General features: G+C 31.6%; 1 protein-coding gene across 1 annotated transcript; it reads right to left on the bottom strand.

The window, feature by feature from the left end:
- Positions 1–1,978: 1,978 nt before the first annotated feature.
- LOC145328634 (uncharacterized) lies at positions 1,979–6,022 on the bottom strand. The gene is made up of 7 exons (XM_080172391.1): positions 5,899–6,022; positions 5,063–5,130; positions 3,705–3,784; positions 2,944–3,030; positions 2,582–2,709; positions 2,367–2,509; positions 1,979–2,208 (listed from the first exon to the last, which is right to left on the bottom strand). The coding sequence occupies exons 1-7, from the start codon at positions 5,936–5,938 to the stop codon at positions 2,110–2,112; spliced, it is 645 nt and encodes a 214-aa protein (XP_080028517.1). The 5' UTR covers positions 5,939–6,022; the 3' UTR covers positions 1,979–2,109.
- Positions 6,023–14,560: the final 8,538 nt, after the last annotated feature.

Raw genomic sequence — 14,560 nt, 5'->3', positions numbered from 1 at the left:
ATAATGTTACCCAAACTTTGAATACCAGTTTAATTTACATTTTAATGTTCCATGCCTCCTTGAAAATACTTAACATTAAGCATGAACTGCATGTATAGTACAAAAGTTCTTAAAGATATGTCAAAAGAATAAATTAAAATTAAGAGCCTGTCACCCAAAACTTTTTATAAAGTAGGAAATCTTTCACATTGATGTAGTTCTAGGCAAATTCTGATATAAATAATTAACCTTATCTATTATTATGATTTAAAGCAACCCTGCAAGAAATACACTGCTTTAACTGTTAAAAGACTATCACAAGTAGACCCAACACCCTAAATTTGAAGCCTCCAACTTCAATACTAAAAAGTTACAGACATTTCAAAATGTTTTTTAGTACAATTAACTTTTTTAAAGATTTTCATTGCTTAAGATAGAAATTTCAATATTAAATTACGTCGTCTAGAAGCAAACTTAAAAGCTTATTTTTGTCAGAAACTTAGGCTGCCAGTAACTGATAACATTTTTACAATAAACAACACCCCTTTTCATAGTCAAAATCTGTTTTAAAAAATTCAGTTTAAATTACATTTGTAAGCGTAAAATCATAGCAGGAAAAAATGTACCTAATGTAAGTAATACACATGCTTAGCTGTGATTGTTTGTTTAGTGTTCTGATTGGCAAAAGGCTGGCATTCTCACACTACATTACTCTCAGTACAATGTAAAATAAACTGAATTTTTTCATAATATTGACTATAAAGAAGGGTGTTTTTATTGTAAAAATGTTATCAGTTTCTGGCAGCCTACATTTCTGACAAAAATAAGCTTATAATTTTCTTTCTATTTTGTATTTTAATAGTGTAGCAATGAAAATCTTTCAAATTTTCATTGTACTAAAAATATCATTTTGAAATGTCTATAATTTTTTTGTTATTGAAGCTGAAGGCTTAAAGGGCGAATATAGGTTTGATATGATATGAGCTTATTTCAAGCGTGCATTTATATAGATTATAAATAACTTAAAGACATTGACATATTTAACTGTATAAGTCCGTTTCTAGCCTAAAACCGAACTGATTCGTCGATATAATCATGTCATTTCGCGTAACTAGTGTGGTTCCCTAAGAAATATAAACATCCCTGCATCACACAAGGCTGCATCGGAAGGTTGTATTATTTTAGCTTTAGTTCAATCATAGTCATAATGAATACGAAAGGATTTGAAAAAAAAGGATGCTGCAACTTTTACTTTTGATCAAATAAATTTTTCATTACATAATTTTGTAAATGTACATTGAAAAAAGGGAGAGCTGAAAATTAATTTTAAAAAAAATATTTGAAAATTAAAATATTATTTTTGTTTGCTAAAAGTTGCTTCATGTTTGTGTTTGTTACGCAGGCTCCATAGGGTAAATATATTTAACATATTATATATTTTTATATAAATATATTGTATTCATCATGAACCAATCTAAAATCTTAGTAGAGAAAATAAATTTAAAAACTTAATATTTATCTTTATGATGCACTATAAAGCTAAATTTTTGACGCTATTTAAAATTTTAATAAAATAGTATATAATTAAAGAAAATAAACATTTAAATTATCATTTAAGATACATGCCAATGAAATAATCAATTAAACTTAAGAAAACTAGTCAAAAAAAGTCTTGTAGAGGGCTAAAATAAACGATTTTGTAGGCCATCTGATTTATTATATGTTGAAGTAAACACGAAAATTGCAAAATCTACTTAAGGATTTTTTTGAATTTTTTAATTTAGCATAGATATTCTAAAACTATGTAATGGCACCTTTGATGTAAGCTCATATCATATCGAACCTATATTCGCCCTTTAAAATTTTGGGTATTGGGTCTACTCATGGCAGTCTTTCAGTAGTTAAAGTGGTATATGTCTTGCAGGGTTTCTTTAAGATATTACATCAAATAAGCATATATTCTAAATAGTTAAAAAGTTACTAAAAGTAAAAAATTCAGTGAAATTAAAATCATTTATTGATAAAAACTTTAAATTAAGAACCTAACAAAAATAATCAAATTACAAATATAAAATATAAAACAAATATCATTTAGTTATTGACATGAATGTTGCCAGAATTGATTGTGCTTTAAGATTCTGGATCTGGTGGTAATGGGTATTTCTCACATACAGATACATAAGAAGCAGCACAGGAGACATCATACCATAGTCCATTGTAAGCATTAGCCTTAAATGATAATATCTATTTTACTCAAAGTTAAAAAGAGAGATGATATGTATATCTGCATCTGTAATTATTTCTTGAATGAACTCTCTATTAAATAGAAAAAAAAACATCTAAATAAGCACTGTGATGGAATTTTAGTTTTAAAAATATATTTGTACCTGTCCAACAGCAGTGTAGACACAATCTCCTGCGCCTCTGGGAGAAGTTGGATTCCAAGCTTCATAAGTCATCTCTCCTGCTTGAGTCGCTAGCAGTCTTGGTCGAAAAGCAGTAATGTTCCCCTCAAATGGTGCAATTGGCTCTAAACATTATATAAGATTTTAGAAAGATTTTTATACCATATTTCTTAAATTGATAACTTTAATTTTCTTACCAAGTGGATGTTCCCATTCAAAGAGGTTTCTAGTACCATCTTGAGTGTCAGCCCTGAGCCCAAGCCAGAAAGGTCCAAAGGTGGTCTGAGTATGCTCTATCCATTTCATCACACACAAATGCTCTCTCCTTTATGCATTTAAATTATGTACTTTAGATTTTAAAAACTTGTTCAATTCTGTGTTAGGTAATTGATAGCTTTAATATAAGAAAAATACACAATTTAAAAAACTAAATAGTTTTATAAAATGTTAAAGTTCAATTTTACAAAAAAAAATAAAAGTGGCCAATTTCAGTTAAATTGTGGTCAATTGCTTTACTCAAGAATTGTGATTACTTATTTTGAGTAAAAAATAATCCTACCTGGATTCCAAAGTAAGAAGTTGGTAAATATGAGTCTTATCAAATAGTCCTTGCATAACACAATCGTACAGTGCTTGGTTGTGAGATCTAAAACATTATTAAATCACATATTAACTTACAAACTCTAATTTATATATATATATACTAGCGGCTTCGCCCCTAGCCTCAAGGGGCTTTGTCCCAAGAGTTTTGATCAACATAATTTTTTGTGTTTTAGATTTAAAAGAAAAATGAAAATAAAAATATTTTTTGGGAAGGGGAATATTTTTTTTTTGGGGGGTGGGGGGGGTAGTCAACCCCACTATTTTAATAGTTTAAAAAAAAAATTGGTGGAGGGTATTTTTCATTTTTTTTGGGGTGTTGGGGATGTCCCAACCCCCAAGAAAATAGTTATAAACCTTCCCGGGACCTATGAGAAGCTAGCCTGTAAAGGAGAACCCGATCAGTTCAGCGGTTAGCAAGATCCTTTGGTACAAACAAACAGACAGATACCATTCTACTTTGTATTATAGATATAAGTGATTATATTACGGTAAATTTCTTTAAATAAAACAATGAAATAAAAACATGACAAGATCACTAGTAAGCTTCTAGAGAGCATAAATAGATTTAGGTCAGGCAACTACCAAATCAATTGATTAAGACAGATGAAAGTGGGGGAAGGTGGGGGATTAAATTGCTTTAAAATATCAATCTTCTTATTCATTGTTTGTAAAATTTTAAAATGCATAAATTGAAAATATTATATAGAATATATTTACCCCTTATCAAAATTAAGCTGGTACTCATGTGTCTGCATGCCAGCATCAGCAACAGCAACTCCCTCTGCATCCACTGTATCCTATAAAAAGATCAATATTATGAAGACTTTATTATTTCCAAACTTAAAGGGCGAATATAGGTTTGATATGATATGAGCTTATATCAAAGGTGCCATTACATACTTTTAGAATATCTATGCCAAATTTAAAAATTCAAAAAAATCCTTAAGTAGATTTTGCAATTTTCTGTTTCAATTGAACATATGATAAATGAGATTGCCGACAAAATCGTTTATTTTAGCCCTTTACAAGACTTTTTTTTGACTATTTTGCTTAAGTTTGATTGACTATTACATTGGCACGCACCTTAAAAGATAATTTAAATGTTTATTATTTTAGATTATATACTAGTTTATTTAATTTTTTAAAAAGCATAAAAATAATTTGCGTAGAAAGGCGTCAGGAGTATTGACAGGGTAAATAATACGTCTTAAAGTTTATTTTCTGTACAGAGATCTTTGATTAATTCATGATGATATAAACAACCCTACTGTACGCATTTTCAACACACACACACACGGCCACAAAAAAACAGGGATTTGAAATCATTCTTCCTCCAAGAAAATTTTATCGATTAATTTTTTTTACTTTTTACATTATTTGATGTTTTTTTTACTTTTAAATAATTTACTTTATGAAGGTAGAAGGAGGGTATATTTACCCCTGATTAATTGGTTTCCACGTTATTACGACTATCATTTAACGAAAGCTTTTTAATTCAACCTTGCCACGAAGCCTTGTGTGATGCTAGGGTGTTTGAGTTCTTAGGGAACCACACTAATTACAAAATATTTTCTTCAAGATTGACGGGTTTTAAGCTATAAACAGACTTATACAATTGAATATGTCAATATTTTTAAGTTATTTATAATCTATGGAATTGCACCTTTGATATAAGCTCATATCATATCAAACCTATATTCGCCCTTTAAAGATATTCTCAGTTCTAGCTATTTTAGGAATACATTTTTTCTTGGTCAAAGAAGAGGAGGCAACTAGTCTTATGTCTTATTTTGAAGATAGAATTTCAAAAACAAACAAAAAAGGAATCAAACCCAAATACTGAATAACTAGAAAATGAACAATATCAGACATCAATATGCTAAACATTCTCTGACTACAATTTTTAAAAGCAATCTAGAAATTATTTTAAAAATTTCTAACAGATATCAATTTATATTCAAGTTTATAAACAGGCCTAGATTCTGAGCTAGACTGATATTCAGAGTCATTAAATTGCTATTTTTATGCAAAAGTTAATTCTGAAAAATAAAGTTAATAATAATATTTATATTTACTAATTTGCAGCATTCATTCTCAGTGTTGAATCCATTTTTGCAGATGTTGGTCCACAGTGCAAAACAACCTATAAAATCACATGAGACCCATTTTTCTTTTAAGTGAAAATATGTTTGGCAATAAAATGCCACTTTTGCTTTAAAAGTTTCTACTGAAAAAGTCCATTTTATGAAATTTATATAAGTTAATTTTCTACTATTTTCTCTTATCATGTCTTTAGATATTGTACACTACAAAAAATTACCAAATTAATTTTAGTCTTTAAAAGATCTTAAAACAAATTGTATTGGTCAATTATTTTCTTTCAGTGTATAATTCAGTTAAAGTATTTGAGAATTATTGTGCTTGGTGTATTTATAGACACATAAACTTTAAAGTTGCTGATAACCAGAGTCCTTAAGAATTCAGAGTTTATAATTACTGTCTGCCAATATAAAACCCTATCTGCTCCTTCTTCCAAGATATTTGATTTAATAAATTTTGAATTGATATTTATCCCCATGTAGTTATTTTAAAGAAAAAGCATTTATACAACTTTTTAAGTATATAGTTTCCTTGTTAAGAACTTTGCTTTAATAAACATAATCAAACAGAGCTATAACCATGTTTTTCATTTTGTCTATTTACATTATGCTGCTTTGCTAATGTCTTGAAAATATTTAGACTTAGAATTATTTTCTTTAAAAGTGTAAAAATCATTAACAAAAAATGTGTAACAATTTTTTTCAAGAAATGGTTTCTCCCATATAAAAATTTGTTTTTGTTTTTGAAATCATAAAATTTTAAGGAACTTCAAAGTTTATGTGTGTTTAAGCACGTTGTGTATATTTCTAACCTGGCGTGAAAAGAAGAATGGTGAGTGCCCAAGTTTTCATGTTGAAGGTTAGCAAGTAACTGAAGATATCTCACAATCCAATTTTCTTTTATACAGGTCTTATCACCAACTAGATTTTCCAAAGAAAACTTGGAGTTGAAAGTCCAGGATGGCAAAAGGTAAAAGTAAACAATATAAATCACGTAAGCATCTTATTTAAGACTAGAAAAACAATAATAACTTTTGTATGGTAAATGTCAAATGTTGACAAAAGACATAGGTCAAAACATAGAAATTTTAGGTCAACTGTTTTTGTAAAGTTTTCGGTTCGTGAACATATCATGAACATTTATCCGACGACCCCTAAAAGTAATTTATAACATGAGCCAAAGTGCTTTAAAAGGTAATTTAATCATCATTTTGGAAAATATACCCAGGATGATTAAGGAAAGTTTATATCAGAGATAAAAATAACACTTCACCCAAGTATCATTGTAAATGGACAAATAAAAAAATTAAGCTATATATTGTTAGAGTAAAACACCAGAGGGGGAAGGGGTTAAAAAACTGTATTGCCCTATCACAATGACCTTGAATCGGCTCTCAATTAGGTCTTTAAAATCAACCAATGGTGTAGGGATTTTTAACACAGCCAGTCTCTTTGGATTCCTTTTTTTAAGTTGGACGTATTTGGGGCCAATTTGACCACCTAGATCTACTTTACATATAGTGCTGTGTTGGAGTCTTAACTAAGTTCGAAAATTTCAGAAGAGTGCATAAGAGAGAGGGGGCGAAACAAAATTTTACCTTACCTTCCAATTTTTTTTTTTTTGGGGGGGGAGTATGGAATGACTTATTCTTTTATTCTATCACGAAAATCCTGTGCACGACCTCGCCTACAACAGTTCTTGCAAGCAGGAATCTAAGGGGATAAGACAATGCCTGATAGATTGATGTACATCCCCAATGATGATACACAAAATTAACCCTTCTTTAGATTACAATTAGTGGTTGAAACGTTTGGCCAATCAAAATTCAATTAAAGTCCCCAAGGTTGTTAAGCCAACGAATAAGAAAACGTTATAATAAGACTTTAGGGACTAGCTTAATTAACGGCCCAATGTCCCATCCCTCCCTGGCTTGCAAGAATTGTTATGCGTGTATAGTTTATTTGTAAAAAGAAGATTACACCAGATAAACTCTGCTGCAAAATTTTGTTTACCTATAAAAATGTTTACAAAACAAAAATAAAACACTTTATATATTTACTTTTATAAAAATTATCCTTAAATGCATTAAATATAATACATCCTTATGCTGTGTTATATATTCTTAACTCGGCTAAAATTTTTACTCTTTAATATTTCAGATCTAACATAAAGTATTTGGTTCCATGTATCAAAATGCAAAGAAAAATATTCTTCCTTTTTATTTCCATATGGGTACTTTAATTTTTATTGTCATTACCAAACTAGTATTGTCTAAACTTTTCAACCAACAATTTAAATCTACACAAGGGGTAATTTAGTTAATCATCATTGGGAGATGTATATAAATTTTTCTTTAATCGTCTTGTCCTTCAAGATCCATGAGTGATGGAAACGCAGACGTGAATTAACTTTTTTTTTAACAAGGAAAATTATCATCCTATATACTGAATTGAAGGGATGCAAGTATGTCCCCTAAATTTTCATAAACGGCTTGTCTGATAGATCCACACATTTCCAAAAAGTTTTTTATTGGTCCAGGGAAGATATTATGCTATTTGGCGGAGGGTATGATATGGAACCCATGAAAAAATGCCTTCTTAAAACTTTATTACGTTTTTAAAAATCTAATATCTACATAGGGATGGGACAATAAATCAAATCAAATATTCAATATTTTAGTGGTCTCAAACTATGGGAACTCGCTTGCAGCTTTCGGAAATATAGCGTTGAGAAATTTAGTTTAAAGTGACACTTCAGTATTCTAATGAGCGAATATGAAATAGACTGGGATATAGGGTTAGGACAATGGGTACTAAAACCAATGCAACTTTTCTCATTTTAGCTAATTTTAAAGACTATGGCGCAAATAATACTACTGAAATATTCATCCTTCTATGCTCTAACCATAATAAAAAAAATTTTATTTTATTTTGAAACTTATGGACAAATTTTGAAGACATACATTTTATGGTCAATCTTTACTTTTATGTCTTTTCTCTGTATCCCAAATAAAGAGTACTTACTAGGGTCCTAGGACAAACGCAGGAGTCCCAAACGTCGGAGTGGACAAACGCAGGAGTGGACACTTAACCTAACCTAACCTATTTTAAACCATAATTTAGGTTTTTAAAATGCCTAACACATGCGGGGGGCTTATTTGTATATTCATATCTTAATCTAACTTAACCTGTATAGAAATAATTACTTAAATTAATATTTTAACACTCCTGCGTATGTCCACTCCGACGTTTGTCTTGGTACCCTTACTAGAAATTGAATCCTTGCAAAATTGTCATGAAAACAATGATTGCTTTCCCTAAGAGTGCCGATGAGTACTGAACCCCTTCTCTTTATTTTTAAAATAAATTGAAAACAAATAGGAGGGAGTCAATTTTTTCTATGTCTAACCCCTGCGGGTAGCCCTAATCCCAATATACCTTAACCTAACCTGATATATTTAAAGTAATAAACAAACAAATGAAAAACCACCCCCCCCCTCTCTTATCTTTTTTATTTTATTCTAAATCAAAGGAGATGGAGGCTTTTTGTGATCGAAAAGGCAATTTTAGGGAAACTGCCAAAAATTGTTATTTATTGCAGATATTGTTTGTTTGATAACTTTGTTCAGTAAAGAAAAAGACTAGATAAGTAAATATTATTTTGCAAATTATTGTTTGTTAATTAAATTAAGATAAGGCGGTAGGATTTACACTATATAATTCAGGGATCTTGAGGGATAAGACATTAGACGATAAATTAATAAACAACCCTTATGAATATAAACAAAAGTACGCCTTCTATATAGATTAATATCATCTATTTAAATGTTTGGGAGCCACCTATCATAATTAATTTATCTAAAGTCGAATGTGATCTCCCTCAATTCCTTATCAAATTAGAGTTTAGCTATTTAATAGTTCCATGTAAATTAAATGAATGTTTTTTATACCATAACTTGAAACAACTTAGTTTTGTCAGCTGCAACTGTACATTAATATACAGAGACAATAAACCACTTGGTTTTAATAAATTCCTGTATGTCTTTTAAGATCTTGTAAACGCTTATTTATATTTTATAATTTTACTTTTTCTCCTGCTGGTTAAGATATCATTTGATATCAGATGCGTGTAGAAGGGGGGATTTACACCCCTCTTGCAAAAAAAGTGTATACACTAAGAGATATAAGTTTTCCGGAATTTTAATGTAGGGAGTAGATTTGAAATCTGCATCAAAGGAGGATGTGCTTAAGGACCATTTGGGCAGGGGGGGGGGGTTACTCGAGAACCCTTAGAGCTAGAGGGAGCTAATTTTGGATTTAAGCTTCTATGGGGCCAAAGTTACTTTTAAAATTATCGTCGACCACCCACCCCCCCCCAAAAATTTTATTTGGGGGGGGGGGGGGGGTAAAAATTTTTTTTATTGCATTTCTCACCAAATTAGGCAATTTGGAATCATTTGAGACCATGTTATTTTTTTCAAAAAATTTTCGCCTTACAAGCAACCCTGCGGGGGATTTTTTTCAAATTCTCGTTTATGAAGGTATATCTTAAATACAGTATGCTATTCTCTTAGTTTTAAAGATAATTGGATGAAATCTTTTTGATTGTGTCACTAATTACCCCAAGTTTTGGTATCTTTAAAAAAAACGGCGGCGGAACCACCGCTCCCGCCGCCGCCGCCGTTTTCCGCCGCCACCAAAAAAGAAATTTTTTATTGCATTTCTCGCCGAATTAGGCAATTTGGAATCATTTGAGACCATGTTATTTTTTCAAAAATTTTTCCCCTAACAAGCAACCCTGCGGGGGGGACTTCAAATTCTCGTTTATGAAGGTATATCTTAAATACAGTATGCTACTCTCTTAGTTTTAGAGATAATTGGATGAAATCTTTTGGGCTGGGTCACTAAGGGGGGGGGGGGAAGTTTGTACAGTTATAGGAAATGAAATTCAGTATAAAAGTTTGGGAGGGCCGTGTGGGCTTGTTTTTATAGTTATCAACCTAATTCTTTTTGTAGGCTCTCTTATATGACTGGATGTACACATAAAACTTTGAAAATTGAATTTTGGCACTTTCCTTCTTGGGGCTTGTGGAGCACAAAAACTCCCCAAACGCTAAAAATATGAGTTCTGAGCTTATTTTTAAAGATATCAACCTGATTTTTTTTAAATAATACTTTTTTAACATAACTGAATCAACGAACCATTACAGATTTCATTTTGGGACTTTCCTTCTAGGGGCTTGTGGAGCAAAAGACCCCCAAAAACTAAAAATATGCGTTCTGAGCTTATTTTTAAAGATATCAACCTGATTTTTAAAAAAATGATACTTTTTTAACTTAACTGAATCAACGAACCATTACAGATTTCATTTTGGGACTTTCCTTCTAGGGGCTTGTGGAGCAAAAGACCCCCAAAAACACTAAAAATATACGTTCTGAGCTTATTCTAAAGATACCAACCTGATTTTTTAAAAATAATACTTTTTTAACATAACTGAATCAACGAACCATTACAGATTTCATTTTGGGACATCACTTTCCTTCTAGGGGCTTGTGGAGCAAAAGACCCCCAAAAACACTAAAACTATGAGTTCTGAGCTTATTTTAAAAGATATCAACCTGATTTTTTTAAGGAAACTTTTTGAACATAACCAAACTAGGGAACCATTACAGATTTCATTTTGGGACTTTCCTTCTAGGGGCTTTTGGAGCAAAAGAACCACAAAACACTAAAAATATTAGTTCTGAGCTTATTTTTAAAGACATCAACCTGATTTTTTAAAACAATACTTCTTTAACATAACCAAACTAGGAAACCATTACAGATTTCATTTCGGACTTTCCTTCTAGGGTCTACTGGAGTAAAAGACCCCCAAAACACTAAAAATATTGGGACTTTCCTTCTAGGGGCTTGTGGAGCAAAAGAACCACAAAACACTAAAATATTAGTTCTGACCTTATTTTTAAAGATATCAACCTGATTTTTTTAAGAACACTTTTTTAACATAACCGAACTTGGTAACTTTTACAGATTTCATTTAGGGACTATCCTTCCAGAAGCTAGTGGGGCAAAAGACCTCCAAAAAGTATTATGTTAAAAAAGTATTATTTTAAAAAAAATCAGGTTGATATATTTAAAAATAAGCTTAGAACTCATACTTTTAGTGTTTTTGGGGGTCTTTTGCTCCACAAATCACAAGAATAAAAGTCCCAAAATGAAATCTGTAATGGTTCGTTGATTCGGTTATGTTAAAAAAGTATTATTTAAAAAAAATCAGGTTGATATCTTTAAAAATAAGCTCAAAACTCATATTTTTAGTGTTTTTGGGGGTCTTTTGCTCCACTAGACCCTTAAAGGAAAGTCCGAAATGAAATCTGTAATGGTTCCTTAATTCAGGTATGTTAAGAAAGTTTTCTTTAAAAAAAATCAGGTTGACATCTTTAAAATTAGCTCAGAACTCATATTTTTAGTGGTTTAAGGGTCGTTTGCTCCACAAGCCCCTAGAAGGAAAGTCCCAAAATGAAATCTGTAATGGTTTGTTGATTCGGTTATGTTAAAAAAGTATTATTAAAAAAATCAGGTTGATATCTTTAAAAATAAGCTTAGATCTCTTATTTTAAGTTTTTGGGGGTCTTTTGCTCCACAAGCCCCTAGAAGGAAAGTTCCAAATAAAATCTGTAATGGTTCGTTGATTCGGTTATGTTAAAAAAGTATTATTTTAAAAAAACAGGTTGATATCTTTTAAAATAAGCTTAGAACTCATATTTTTAGTGTTTTGGGGGGATCTTTTGCTCCACAAGCCCCTAGAAGGAAAGTCCCAATATGAAATATGTAATGGTTCGTTGATTCAGTTATGTTAAAAAAGTATTATTTAAAAAAATCAGGTTGATATCTTTAAAAATAAGCTCAGAACTCATATTTTTAGTGTTTGGGGGGTTTTTGTGCTCCACAAGCCCCAAGAAGGAAAGTCCCAAAATGAAATCTGTAATGGTTCGTTGATTCAGTTATGTTAAAAAAGTATTATTTAAAAAAACCAGGTTGATATCTTTAATAATAAGCTCAGAACTCATATTTTTAGTGTTTGGGGGTTTTTGTGCTCCACAAGCCCTAAAAAGGAAAGTCCCAAAATGAAATCTGTAATGGTTCGTTGATTCAGTTTTGTTAAAAGAGTATTATTTTTTAAAAATCAGGTTGATATCTTTAAAAATAAGCTCAGAACTCATATTTTTAGCGTTTGGGGGGTTTTTGTGCTCCACAAGCCCCAAGAAGGAAAGTGCCGAAATTCAATTTTCAAAGTTTTATGTGTACATCCAGTCATATAAGAGAGCCTACAAAAAGAATTAGGTTGATAACTATAAAAACAAGCCCACACAGCCCTCCCAAACTTTTATACTGAATTTCATATCCTATAACTGTACAAACTTCCCCCCCCCTTACCCCAACTATTGGTATCTTTAAAAAAAAACGGCGGCGGGACCACCGCTCCCGCCGCCTTTTCCGCCGCCACCAAAAAATTTTTTTATTATATTTCTCGCCGAATTAGGCAATTTGGAATCATTTGAGTTCATGTTATTTTTTTCAAAATTTTTCCCCTTACTATTTTTTTCAAATTCTCGTTTATAAAGGTATATCTTAAATACAGTATGCTACTCCCTTAGTTTTAGAGATAATTGGATGAAATCTTTTTGATTGTGTCACTTATTACCCCAAGTTTTGGTATCTTTAAAAAAAAAAATGGCAGCGGGACCGCCGCTCCCGCCGTCCGCCGCCGTTTTCCGTTTTGAAAAAAATAACATGGTCTCAAATGATTCCAAATTGCCCAATTCGGCAAGAAATGCAATAAAAAACAATTTTTTGGTGGCGGACGGCGGGGGCGGCGGTCCCGCCGCCGTTTTTTTTTTAAAGATACCAAAACTTGAAGTAATTAGTGACACAATCAAAAAGATTTCATCCAATTATCTCTAAAACTAAGAGAGTAGCATACTGTATTTAAGATATACCTTCATAAACGAGAATTTGAAAAAAATGACTAAGTCCCCCCCGCAGGGTTGCTTGTTAGGGGAAAAATTTTTGAAAAAATAACATGGTCTCAAATGATTCCAAATTGCCTAATTCGGCGAGAAATGCAATAAAAAATTTCTTTTTTGGTGGCGGCGGAAAACGGCGGCGTACGGCGGGAGCGGCGGTTCCGCCGCCGTTTTTTTTAAAGATACCAAAACTTGGGGTAATTAGTGACACAATCAAAAAGATTTCATCCAATTATCTTTAAAACTAAGAGAGTAGCATACTGTATTTAAGATATACCTTCATAAACGAGAATTTGAAAAAAATGACTAAGTCCCCCCCGCAGGGTTGCTTGTTAGGGGAAAAATTTTTGAAAAAATAACATGGTCTCAAATGATTCCAAATTGCCTAATTCGGCGAGAAATGCAATAAAAAATTTCTTTTTTGGTGGCGGCGGAAAACGGCGGCGGCGGCGGGAGCGGTGGTTCCGCCGCCGTTTTTTTTAAAGATACCAAAACTTGGTGTAATTAGTGACACAATCAAAAAGATTTCATCCAATTATCTTTAAAACTAAGAGAGTAGCATACTGTATTTAAGATATACCTTCATAAACGAGAATTTGAAAAAAATCCCCCGCAGGGTTGCTTGTAAGGCGAAAATTTTTTGAAAAAAATAACATGGTCTCAAATGATTCCAAATTGCCTAATTCGGCGAGAAATGCAATAAAAAAAATTTTTACCCCCCCCAAAAAAATTTTTTTTTGGGGGGGGTGGGGGGTCGACGATAATTTTAAAAGTAACTTTGGCCCCATAAAGCTTAAATCCAAAATTAGCTCCCTCTAGCTCTAAGGGTTCTCGAGTAAACCCCCCCCCCTGCCCAAATGGTCCTTAAGCACATCCTCCTTTTAAGGATTTTTTATAAAATTCGTTTTTTGTATATTTCTTTATCTAAAAGCGGAAATACATTTTAAGTTAATTAATTTTGACCAATAGGATAGTTGGATTTTAAACTACCTGCGCTCTAATTGGTTGAATGATGTACGACATCCAATCAGAGCGCAGATTTTTTAAATCCACCAATCACGGGTGCCAAAATTAATTAACTTAATTTGTATTTCCGCTTTTAGATAAAGAATTATACAAAAAATGAATTTTATAAAAAATCCTTAAAATTTGATGCAGATTTCAAATCTACTCCCTACATTAAAATTCCGGAAAACTTATATCCCTTAGTATACACCCCTCTATTACCCCCCCCTCATTAATAAAGCCAAAGGAAGTGTCAGGGTAAACAGGCATAACCCTCTTTAAACATAAGAAAGGTGTCTAATTTTAGGATAGGCTTCGCACAACCCCTTAAAAAATCAGCCACTACTTAATATGCTATATGTTTTCCTTGTTTTTTTATAATCGTTTTTTAAGTTGATTTAATTGAACTGTTTGTTTATGAACTGATAACTTTGATTTACC

This window comes from Acartia tonsa, chromosome 9 (assembly GCF_053477335.1).
Source record: "Acartia tonsa isolate MP-2025a chromosome 9, ASM5347733v1, whole genome shotgun sequence".
NCBI classification, from domain to species: domain Eukaryota; kingdom Metazoa; phylum Arthropoda; class Copepoda; order Calanoida; family Acartiidae; genus Acartia; species Acartia tonsa.
The sequence above is the reverse complement of the archived record's forward strand: the minus strand, read 5'-3'. Positions and strand labels throughout refer to the sequence as shown.

Excerpts from the sequence above, each read along its gene's own strand:
- LOC145328634 (XM_080172391.1), bottom strand. The coding sequence starts at position 5,938 with ATGAAAACTTGGGCACTCACCATTCTTCTTTTCACGCCAG. Across the intron at positions 3,031-3,704 it reads CAGCTTAATTTTGATAAGGG|ATCTCACAACCAAGCACTGT; the intron begins GTAAATATATTC and ends ATAATGTTTTAG. Across the intron at positions 2,710-2,943 it reads CTTCTTACTTTGGAATCCAG|GAGAGAGCATTTGTGTGTGA; the intron begins GTAGGATTATTT and ends AAATGCATAAAG.